This window comes from Leptinotarsa decemlineata, unplaced genomic scaffold, assembly GCF_025532065.1.
Source record: "Leptinotarsa decemlineata unplaced genomic scaffold, Ldec_3_MD MMD2_tig00000010_RagTag_RagTag, whole genome shotgun sequence".
In the NCBI taxonomy this organism is placed as follows: domain Eukaryota; kingdom Metazoa; phylum Arthropoda; class Insecta; order Coleoptera; family Chrysomelidae; genus Leptinotarsa; species Leptinotarsa decemlineata.
In genome coordinates, this window is record NW_027412538.1 from 9,838,550 (window position 1) to 9,850,630 (window position 12,081).

Consider the following 12,081-nt stretch of genomic DNA (forward strand, 5'->3'; position numbering starts at 1 on the left):
AAACAACTACTTTCATATGAACATTGAATTACATGAAAATCACGTTTTTCCATTCAGATTGTACTACAATCATTCATTATGAAGTTGAAACAGGCATCATTCATAGGAATGCTATACAATGTGATGTATCACAATGGGGAATGCTCCTCCTGATGAAAATCAAGTAGGTTTCATAAAAGAGCTCTAAAACAACGCATTTTAAACTTATCATTTCTACCTTTTTTTAAAAAAAATTATTTCAATACTTAAAAAAGAGGAATGAAATAATATATTCAACATTTAAAGGGATTCGTTTCTATTTCACCATTTGGTAACATCGGTTATAGCAAATCAAATTTAAATACTTTTTGAATGATAAAATGTTGGAATGTAAAGAAGAGTGTCAGGATTTAGGTATATTGTTAGATGCCAAGCTTTGTTTCAACAACCATGTGAATTCTGTTTCTATGAGAGCTCTAAAAATGCTCAGCTTTATTGTGAGATCATCAACCAATCTTTCTCCATTCACAACCAAAGTATTATATTGCTCTTTAGTAAGCCCTATCATAGAGTATAACACCATCATCTGGAGTCCCTACTACCATAAGTATAAACAACAATTAGAAAATGTGCTAAATAAATTTCGTAAGGACCATGGCATACAAACTAGGGTTGGTTATAGGTGAATACAGTTACAGTGAAGTGATGAGTATATTATCTCTGTCGTGTCTTGAGGATAGAAGAACAACTGCGACATTGGTTTATCTATTCAAAATTATATCTGGTCTCATTGATTGTCCGGAAATTCTATCTCTTATCAACTTCAACGTTCCACAGAGGTCCACTAGACAAAAAAAGCTATTTTTTACACCGTATCACTCAACTAACTATGGTTATCATTCTCCTTTATCTGAAATGTTGAGACTGGGAAATAACTACTGTGATAAAGTCAATTTTGTCTGTGATAATCAAAATACTTTTAAAAAACTAGTCTCTCGCTCAGTCATATAAATGTATTTTATTAGTTAATACTGTGATTGTTTTTATTGTCTTTTGTTACACACATAAAAGTATTTATAATAATCAGTATAGTATAGTATAAGCTTTTATTGTTACACAATTTATTGTAAACAAATATTGGGGTTCACCCGTAAATAAATAAATAAATAAAGGACAATGAATCTGTTACCTGTGTGAGACAAACGAAGATGACATATTTCAGAAGCGTGCTGTTCTGTTTACTTATGTTACAAGTTTCGAGACATTCTGTGACATATGACATTTTGTGCACCTAACCTATCTTCCTCTATATAAATAAATAACAAAACAACTGTTGTTTATGTGGCTTGTGGAGGTGGTATTGAACTATAATTTATATTTTGCCTTAATTGTTGATTTATTAAGATGATTTTACTTTTTTAAAGTAGAGTATCTAGGTACGTATAAATTATTTTAACTTGATATAGGTGCTGTTGCCAATATGTGAATTGGAAACAGATCCCTTTAAAAATTAAAACCCAACATTAGAAACATCAATTTGAATACTTTTCGAAGTGAATTTGAAAAACTCATGAATTAAACTCAACTTTATTTTGTTCAAACTTGCATTTGCTTTAATAACCCAATGTATGCAGCATCTCTCACATTCCCCATTGTGAGAGATGCTGCATACATTTGAATATGAAGAAGTTTATTTGTCAGTAAATTGAATTGTTTCTAATTCTTGGCTCATGAAAGGAAAACGCATCATGCCCATATATTGATGCTTCACATAAACTTGTCTTTGGATAATTGGTTACATTTGCATTGAAATAGTTCAGTATTACATATTATTATCTATGTAAATAGATTGAATGGAAACAATTTTTTTGGCATTTGAGAACTGGACAGTCACTGATCATAACATTCATTGATATTTCTGACTTGTTTCCTCTTTTTTCTTTCATTTTAGATAGATTGATAAAGCAAATGACTGACCATAGTAGTCTATGGTCATGGCATCAAAAAATAAAATAAGAAATAGAATAATAACAATTATTACAATCATCATAACTGTTATTCTCATCAAGAAATGTTCTCTCAACAGGTTGAAGTATTTATTAGCAGTCAGGGAAGACCTCATCGACAGTTTCCTTCCAGAAAGTTTTCCATTTGTCCTCCAGGGTCTTTCTGATGCAGTAGACGATGTCAGTTCTGTTGCGGCTTCAGCTTTAATACCTGTGGCTGAAAAATTGACCGAACTTGTGCCTGAATGTATTCCTCAAGTCGTGATGAAGTTGTGGGACCTTCTAGCGGAACAAGATGAACTTGCCGCTGCGTGTAATAGTTTCATGGGTCTGCTTGCAGCTATTTTGAATCTTCGTAAGGCGCAGGCATTCTTACCGCCACAACCCTTGAATGAGGTTGTCCCTAGACTATGGCCCTTCTTGTCTCATAGTAACTCTTCTGTGAGGAAAGCCACATTGCAAACACTGGGTAAGTCAACAAAAAATACATATATAAGGGAACTGCTTCGTAATTGAGTAATGTGCTATAAGAAATACAATTAAAAGATTAATCAAACTGAAGAGAACAAAATCTGGGTTAATAAGCTGTGTTTGAATGGAATCTGAAGTACCAACGTTTCGTCTACTACTGTGGCAGACATCATCAATTGAATGTGTGCTGCGAGGAAGTACATAACACCAATGATGTTTGCCACAGTAGCCTGATGATGTGTTTGAGTTTTGTGTCATGAGTCATTATTGTGAATCATGGAGCCACTAGTATCACGTGCGGTTTATTTTTTACTAGATTTGTCTACATACATTGTGAATGTACTGTGTTAATATCAGAAATCCCTGGAGTAGGAATTTGAACGTCTGACAATTGACTAATATGAAGAAAATGAAATGGAATGATACCAAACATTATTATACTTAGATATGAAATTGTCAAAACTTCACAAACATAAACGCCTTGAATGTATTATACTGCTCATATGTCAGATCCAAGCTTGAATACTGCTCAATTATTGGGAGTCCCTACTATGTCTGTCTTGAAATTCTTGTACTTTGAAAACACTGGAATTTATCCAGCTAGGGGTTCTGATCACAATAGCCTTGTTAACCACTTTCGATTAATTTCTTTAGAAAAAAAAGATGTGCTTCAATAACCTTTCTCCATAAACCACTGCACAGCCAAGTAGACTGCAGTTTGCTCATATCAGAACTCAACTTTAGGGTTTATACCATTTATATATCATAATAGAATGCGCTAGAAAATTTCGCTATCGATAGCATTATTCTCGCTACTTCTAGAGCGGCAGCGAACATCGTACATTCGTGCGCTCTTAGCTACGTCACAATTGATTTATGCTACCAGCGGCGGCCGGCGTTATTTTTTTTGGGGCACGATTTACAACAATAATATTGCATTCTCCAATTAAATTTATGTGACAAAACTATAATTCGATATGCAGCTCTTGTGATATTAATACTTGCTTGGCGAATCATATAAAAAAAGTTGCAATGGAAATTTGAAAATGATTATTATTCCAAAACACTCGACAGCCTGCTTTTCTCGTAGTTTTATTTACAACTCTATCAAACAATATAACGCTCTGCCCAGTGAGTTTAGACACTACTCCATATTTAATTTCAAGGAGAAGTTGAAAACATATCTGAAGTCTTCTGGATAGATAATATATTCATGTTATGCCTTACTCATATGGTTTTCCCTCTGTCTCACTTTTGTGTATGTTTTGCTATATATTTTACCTTATTTAAGCTAAATAGATTTTTAATATTTACTTTGGAATTTATAACCTTTGTTTTTTTAATTTCACAAAGATTCATGAACTACTCACTTACCAATGTATCCTAAGTAATTATTTTTATATTTCTATATAATACATGCTATCCCCTAGGTTAAGTTGTAAAACAGCCTAGGCTGAACTTCGCCCTTTCATTGATTTTTGTATCTACTTCTTCTTTATATATGTATGTCAATGAATAAAGCCCATTTATTATTATTATTGTTATTATTATATCAAATCTGTTTTATCTTTTTTCTTCTTTTGTACTGTAAGAGAGACTATTATTATCATTACTTTTACCGAGTATTGCCATGAATAGTTATACTATCAGTTTTCTTTCTTTCGTTTTCGATTGTGGTGTTCTACACTGCAGTTTTGAACTTCGCCTCTTGGATGTTATATTTTATTTCACCCAATAAAGACTATTATATATATATATATATATATATATATATATATATATATATATTTTTTTCTTATTAGTCAGTGGGCTATGCTTGAAGACTGGCCGTAAACAAATCTAAAGTAAATAGCCAGAGGAATAGTTGTTTTCTGATAGGTGTCAGTCCATTAAACCTACTGTGTAGGTATATAGAGACTGGCTGGAACGTAATTGTTATATTATATAAATATATCATGTCAAGATTGAACATATGTCGATTTGTTATTTTATCTACTAATTATCAGTACTGATGTATTTAATTATGTCCTGTAATTTTGTGTTACTTGTTGGGCAATAAATGATATCATTATTGTTAAATATTATTTCTAGGTACTCTTACTGAGAAACCCAAAGACAGTCCTTGTATTCTGTGGGATGCACAGCTTTTGCAAGACGCTTTGCGACATGTTTTCCAAAGGATGCTTGTTGAACCAAACTGTGAAGTACGTGAAGTGGCAGAAAATGTTTGGAACAATCTCGTGAAGAATTCTCGACTAGTAGAATTGCTCCATGCTGCTTGCCCCTTCATCACTGTTTGGTTGTATTTGAGTATGCAGCCCGTGAGGATTCCTTTTGATCCAAATTTACTGATTCACGCAAAATCTCACAGGAAAAAAGCTACCATTGATGGGTTACATAATTTTGACCATACGGTTGTGCCGCCAAAGTTATACATTGGAGGTGAGCTTATTTATTAGAAATGTATTGGCATTGTGGCTTTATTGTTGAAAGAATGTAATTCTGAATGGTTTGGACTGTATAAATAAAATAATTTTAAATTTAAATATAATGATACATTCGCTATCAAAATTGACTCTAAAGAAAGATGAAATCTTTTTCTTGTGTATCAAGCATGAATTTTCGAAAATTAATATAAAAATCACAGTTAGAATCAGATGATGTTTGAATTACATGCACTAATCTCGATTAACAATTTTGCCAAGAGCTCTAATAGCTTCTTTTTGAAAAATTTGTACAATTTTCATCAAGTTATTTTAGTTAATTTACCCCTAAGTTGTTTCAAGATATTGTACACTCTAAAACGGAATAAGGGTGTAGTATTTAATGTTGAAAAATTCCGGGTTACATTCATAATTGTAACAATTACTTAAGATGTTAATACATGACTCATGGGCACACTATTAAGTTTGCCCTTAATAGTGTGCCCATGAGTCATGTATTAACATCTTAAGATATATTAACATGGGCACACAAGTAAGTCATATATTAACATCTTAAGATTTTTATACATGACTCATGGGTACACAAGTAAGATGAATTAACATCTTAAGATGTTAATACATGACTCATGGGCACACAAGTAAGTGCAATATTAACATCTTAAGATTTTAATACATGACTCATGGGTACACAAGCAAGATGTATTAACATCTTAAAATGTTAATACATGACTCATGGGCATACAAGTAAGTCATGTATTAACGTCTTAAGTAATTGTTATGATTGTGAATGTAACCTGGCGTTTTTCAACATTAAATACTACATGTAGAATTCCGCTGTTAGCCTATGATCTTCTGGTAACTGGTCATTGCTATTTTAGGAAGTGAGACAACGCCATCCCACACGAGGGAAGTAAATTCCTTAAAGATAAGGTGCATGGCGTCCAGAATGCTGGGACTCCTATCTTGTTACTTGATAAAACCAGCACCCGGAGTTGACTACACAACAGCAGGTATTGAGCAACCCATTGAATGTTATGTGAAGGTTCTTCTAGTCCACTTGAATTCTAAGTCAGCTTTGCAGCGTATGATGACAGGTCTTGTGATTTCTCAATGGGCCAGTTTAGATGAAGAAATAGCAGACTGTCCACAGAATTTAAAACTACGTTTGCACCAGTGTCTCAACGAATGTGTGTATTTCGATGAGATCGCTCACAGTTTCACTAGGTTAGCGCAGGTAAAGATATTTTTTTATATTGGATTGTTTTCAAAATAACTTCATCGTTTTTTCAACTGAATTTATAATAGGAAACCAAGGATTTTCTGGCTACATTGAGACACTACAAAGTTCCTGTGGTTGTCGAAAACGAAAACGTACTGACCCTTCAACAAATCGAGAAGTTAACGGGAAATGAAACTCAACAAACTCTAGTCAACTCGAAGCTGAAGGCCAAAGTTCATGAAAACCTGGAGGAGAGAAGAAGGAGTATACATTCATCTGTTCTGCAGACGACAGCTGAACAGCATAATCTTAGTACCAGTACTTTCTGTAAGTGGTGATGGGAATTTGATTTGTCAGATTTTTGAAAATTTTGTTTGTTTTAGCAACCCTTGCCGGTGCCATAGTGAAGTTTAAAGCCTTATCGGAAAAACTCACGCCGATAGTTAAACCTCTGATGCAGTCTATAAGATATGAGACTAATGAGTATTTGCAAAAAATTGCAGCGGAACATCTTGCTTCACTTCTGGATCAGTCTCGACAGCGCAGCCAATGCCCAAACGACAAAATCATAGCTAATCTGTGTACATTTCTCAGGTAAAACGTTTGAACGATCTGTGATATATAATTTGCGAGAGATATTCCACACAGTTAGTTAATCACAATATCTCTTCAAAGAAACTGAAAAGTATTGCTAATCAAGATATTATGTATAGATGTTTTGAAAATTATTTATCTATAAAAAATATCTGATAGTAAGTACTAAATTCTGAAAAATATTGCATTAAAACGAAAACATTGTTTTCAGGTTGTGATTCTATATATTTTATCATCTTTCATTTAAATCATACACACATAAATCATAGTATATTTCCATATGCCTCTGCGAGTGACTGATGAAATCAAAAATGTCACAGTGATTTCTGAGAATTTAGTTCCTACTATTTTGGAATTAGTTTTTTTTACAATAGAAAACAGTTTGTATGCCGAGCAAAAGGTGCCAGTTCATTAAAAACTAATGCTTACAGAATTTCAAAAGGAATTATTTTGTGTTCTGTTTCAAAATAATTGTTAAAAGGAAATATTAAGTTATACGCCGATGACACATTTTATTTCTCTAGTAAAAAATTCAAAATAACATGATTGACTGACTTCTCTGTTGAATTATCACAAATTGAATTTGAATTTTGGAATCAAAATTATTATTTAATATTGTCAAACTACAAAATTTTTAGGACTACATCGAGGAAAGTTTCTTTTGGAACACTCATTTTGAAATGTTCAAAAACAAATTTATGGAATACTATTAAAGGTTTGAGAATGGGGAATGCTCCTCAATTTGGGTTATTACAGCAAATGCAAGTTTGAACAAAATAAAGTTGAGTTCAATTCATGAGTTTTTCAAATTCACTTCGAAAAATATTCAAATTGATGTTTCAAATGTTGGGTTTTAATTTTTAAAGGGATTTGTTTCTAATTCACATATTGGCAACAGCGCCTAGAATAATTTATACGCACCTAAATATTCTACTTTAAAAAAGGAAAATTATCTAAATAAATCAACAATTAAGGCAAAATATAAATTATAGTTCAATACCATCTCCACAAGCCACATAAACAACAGTTGTTTTGTTATTTATTTATATAGAGGAAGAAAGTATTTAAATAATTTTTAAAGAAAAAGGTTAAATGATAAGTTTAAAATCCGTTGTTTTAGAGCTATTTTATGAAAACTACTTGATGTTGAATCCTATTAGAAGAGTGTAAAATTAAATAATGATATGTTCATACAAATTACTATATCTTGAACCTACATCCAATTTATATAATCATTTGATCTTTTGGATGTCGAACCTTTCTATCAATAGAAGGCTTTTTGTTTAATCCTTTAAAATAATTACCATCCTTGATAATAATACTGGATAAACCAAATAACTACTGGTTGAGTCTTACCTGTCAAAATTTTGGAAGAAATCGTAATTTGTTATTGCTGAAAAAATATATAATAATTTTTAAGGAATATTGAATACAAATCAAAATACACCAGACCTGCCACAGGTTTCATTCGTGGTGATCGGCTGAACTATGACGCAATATATGGAATCGACAGAAGACTTAAACCACACTATAACCAATGAACGAGGCTACCAATGGTGGTCTATTGCGAAACCCAACCTCGACAGCTTTCACTGCAAGGCAACTAATTGAGACCATGGCCTAAAAATGAATAGTTCGTTATTTAACACCAGGCAGTCGTGTTTCGACCTGTCATATGTCTTCATCAGTGATGCTTGGCTCGAATGCATTGTTGGATTCAACTGTCTTGAGTGAGGGAAGGCGATGATATTTATATATATTCATGAGCTTGAAAGAAGGGCTCATATTTAGGTTTCTTTGCTTAGAAAGACAGGACGAATCTCATTTGGCAGTGGCTGTCCAATCTTCGCTTTTTATTAAGTTGTCTCGAAAGTTTGGTCCATTTTTATGAGTCTACTTTAAACTGTGATATCTCAGTGAATACATATTCAATTTAGTGCACTTTTGCCAACATAACACTAGGCGAATAATTCCGTCAGTATAAAAATTCTGTGCTCGGGATTCGATGAAGTCGACGAAGACTGTTTTTGCTTGGTCCTGATAGGCGAAGGTTCTACAGGTGAAAAAGCTAGAAAAGTACTTGAAAAATGGCCTTTTTTTGGTGGTTTTTCGCCTGGATGGCTCATCGGTGTCCAAACACTGGACAGAATGTCTCCTGTTGTAAAGGATCAACTTTTCATCACACATAAAGCAAAAACGAATAGACCTCGAACATTACAATTTCGAGGTCATAAAATGAACTTTAACAAAATAAAATGATCCAGTGTGCCAAAGGAAAATTAATATTATTTTTTTTTGTTTATATCAAAATAATTTCCATTGAAAATGTTTTTTTAGAAAAAGTTCACTTCAGTTTTCAAGACCAAAAAAATCTGATTTAAAGTCGGTTGAAATTTTCTTATTTTGTTTTTATTTTGCGGTCCTTCGTTCTTTCTATATTGCTTTTATAATTCTGTAGTTTTTTTTCAAGGCTTCTATAATTATAAATTGATGGATGTAGCCATTACCACATATTAGAAAATCATCATGAAAAATGAGACTTGAAACTTTCTATGTTTTTTACTACTTTTTGTGTATTTAGTGTATAAGCTTAAAAATGTCCTTACGAAACTACAGTAACGTTTAATCTAGGATTTAGGGATGTATTTTTGCAATGGCTCAAACATTTTCTTTCAGGCCGTACAATGTTGGTAAAAATAAAAGATACACTATCTGATCCTCAACCAATCAGTTCAGGAGTTCCTCAAGGCTCTGTCCTGGGACCGCTTATCTTTCTATTCGTCAATGATCTACCCAAATACTTCAACATCAACAACAATAGTCTCACTCTCTTTGCTGACGATACCTCGTTAGCGGTCTCAGCACACAGCCTAGAGGAATTAAAGTCATTAACGGAAAGGTTTATAACACACTTCTTAGATTGGTGCAAGTTAATCTGATTGTTAACTTGAATAAAACAAAATGTATCCATTTTAGTTCTTCCATCGGTCTTGATAAACATCCTACTGTCTTTGATATTAGAGGGGTGGAATTGGTATCAACGAATTTTACAAAATTTCTAGGAGTCTATGTGGATGATTGCTTAAGATGGTCTGAACACATTACAGTCACTTGTAAAAAAGTTAACCAAGCATACTATGCTCTCTCCAGAATAAAACATTTTATGCCCTTGCATGCCTTGCTGGAAATATGTTATAGCTTGGTCTACAGCCATTTAAGTTACGATGTGGTTCTTTGGGGATATGCCACCAACAAAGATATGGTTTTTATTTCCCAAAAAAAATTATTAGAAAATTATTGATATCCTATAGAGAGAATCGTGCAAACAGCACTTCATATCATATCAAATCCTGCCATTCCCTTGTATTTACATATTTAAATGCTTACTATACATCCACGATAATTTAACAAAATATAACACAAATTCTTCTTACCACAGTTACTCAACCAGAAATGGAAAATTGTTAAGTATTCCTAGACACAGATCCTCTAAATTTGAACAGTCACTCAAATACACACATCGGAAAAGTCTAGGGATATTTTTAAAAATGGCAATAATTTTTTTAGATCGCCTTAGGGAAAAAAAGTTGACGGGTGATTATTAAACGAATGTAACTCACAACAAAATTTATTAAATGGTCAAAAATACTGAGTGCGCATATAAGCAAAACTAAAAAAAAATATGGCTCTTCTTTGGCACCCCGAAAAAAAATCATAATACAAAAAAAATTGGAATCAGTACAAAGTATGGCCTCCACGCTGGTTTATTACGTCCCTACATCTATCGTGCATCGACAAAATGAGATTGTCAATGTCTTGTTGAGGTACATTTGCCCATTCAGTGATTAAAAGCTCTCTCAATTGAAACGTTGTGTGAATATTCCCCATATGCGGAGTAATTCTTCGTTGAAGCATGTCCCACACATGCTCGATGGGATTCAGGTCCGGTGATTGTGCTGGCCATGGCAATACATCAACTCCTTCGTTGGTGAGCCAGTCAGTCACTAGACGCGCTGCTACATGTGGATGAGCATTATCATGCATTAGGTGGAAGTTTTCACCAACAGCACCAGCAAACGGACGGACGATAGGTAGAAGAATGGTGTCGAGGTACTGTCGAGCTGTGAGGGAGCGATTTGGAAAAACGAGATCGGTTCTGCCGCCGATCGTGATTCCGCCCCATAGCATTACTGTACCACCTCTGTATGTGTGGACTTCCTGGACCTGTCTCAAACGTTCATTATTTCCAGATCGTCTCCACAGTCTTACTCGACGAGAATCTGGATGAAATCCAAATCTGGATTCGTCTGTAAACAAAACTGTGGCCCAATCATTTGCATCCCAGTTTTGATGTTCTTGACACCACTCTAATCTTCTACCGCGATTGCCTCTCGACAAAGGTGGACATCTAAGTGGCCTTCTGTTGTGGAGATCTGCTTCATGCAGTCGATTTCGACCAATGGTTACCTGGTGCGTCTGCTGCAACACGTTAACCAACTCAGGTGCTGTGATTGTCGGTTGTCTTCTTGCGGTTAAGACCAAAAATCGGTCTTGAACTGCAGTTGTAGCGCGTCCTCGCCCTGGATGTTGTTCGGCTGGACTGCCAGTTTCACGGAAACGCCGCCACAATCGACTGATAACACTTTGGGAGACCCCCAAACGAAGAGCTACATCATTTTGTCGCATGCCACCTTGAAGAAGCCCTACAGCTCTATTCATCTCAGCCAATGGTAAGTGATGGCGTTCCATGTTAAAGCACAATATTTCCAGTTTAATTGCTGAGCAAGAACTGCATAGAATGTATAAACTCGACACTTTCAGATTATTCATTTTAGCCGAAAACCTACAGTTTGTAAAAAACTTGATAAAAGATTAGTTACCGTTTTTGCAGGCTTTGTTCAACCCATAGAAATCTACAGGGTGGTCGAGTGTACCAATTTAATCGAAATTAAACGACCTCATGCATTTATTTTTATGATATTTAGTATGTTATAAAAATATCCCTAGACTTTTCCGATGTGTGTATATGGGAATAAAATTATTCAATCACCTACCTGATCACTTTAAAACCATGAGTTTGATGTCATTTAAAAGAGAAGTTAAATTTGCTCCTGTCTAAGGCTTATTACAGTGTCAGTGAATTCCTTTTAGACGACTTTAGCTGATTGTGGTCCAGACTTTCATGCAGATTTTATTATTTTATTATACATCCAATTTTTATACTTTAAAATTACTGAGATATTTTATCTTTATGTATGTTTATTTTCTTTATACTATTTTAACGTTTTGTACTGACATGTCCTATACTTTGTTAACGTCTCAAAGGATAAATAAATATTATTATTATTGTCGTTACAAATAAGAGTGG

At 33.8% G+C, this 12,081-nt stretch overlaps 1 protein-coding gene across 3 annotated transcripts in view; it reads left to right on the forward strand.

Annotated features, from left to right (window-relative positions):
- The window catches only part of Hel89B (histone acetyltransferase 1), a 46,193-nt gene that overhangs the window by 13,686 nt on the left and 20,426 nt on the right, over positions 1-12,081 (forward strand). For all 3 annotated transcript variants that reach the window (XM_074171416.1, XM_074171418.1, XM_074171417.1), the window contains exons 9-13: positions 2,066-2,454; positions 4,548-4,898; positions 5,779-6,134; positions 6,206-6,446; positions 6,503-6,713. In XM_074171416.1, the coding sequence (XP_074027517.1) occupies positions 2,066-2,454; positions 4,548-4,898; positions 5,779-6,134; positions 6,206-6,446; positions 6,503-6,713 (1,548 nt within the window). The remainder of the gene's footprint in view (positions 1-2,065; positions 2,455-4,547; positions 4,899-5,778; positions 6,135-6,205; positions 6,447-6,502; positions 6,714-12,081) is intronic.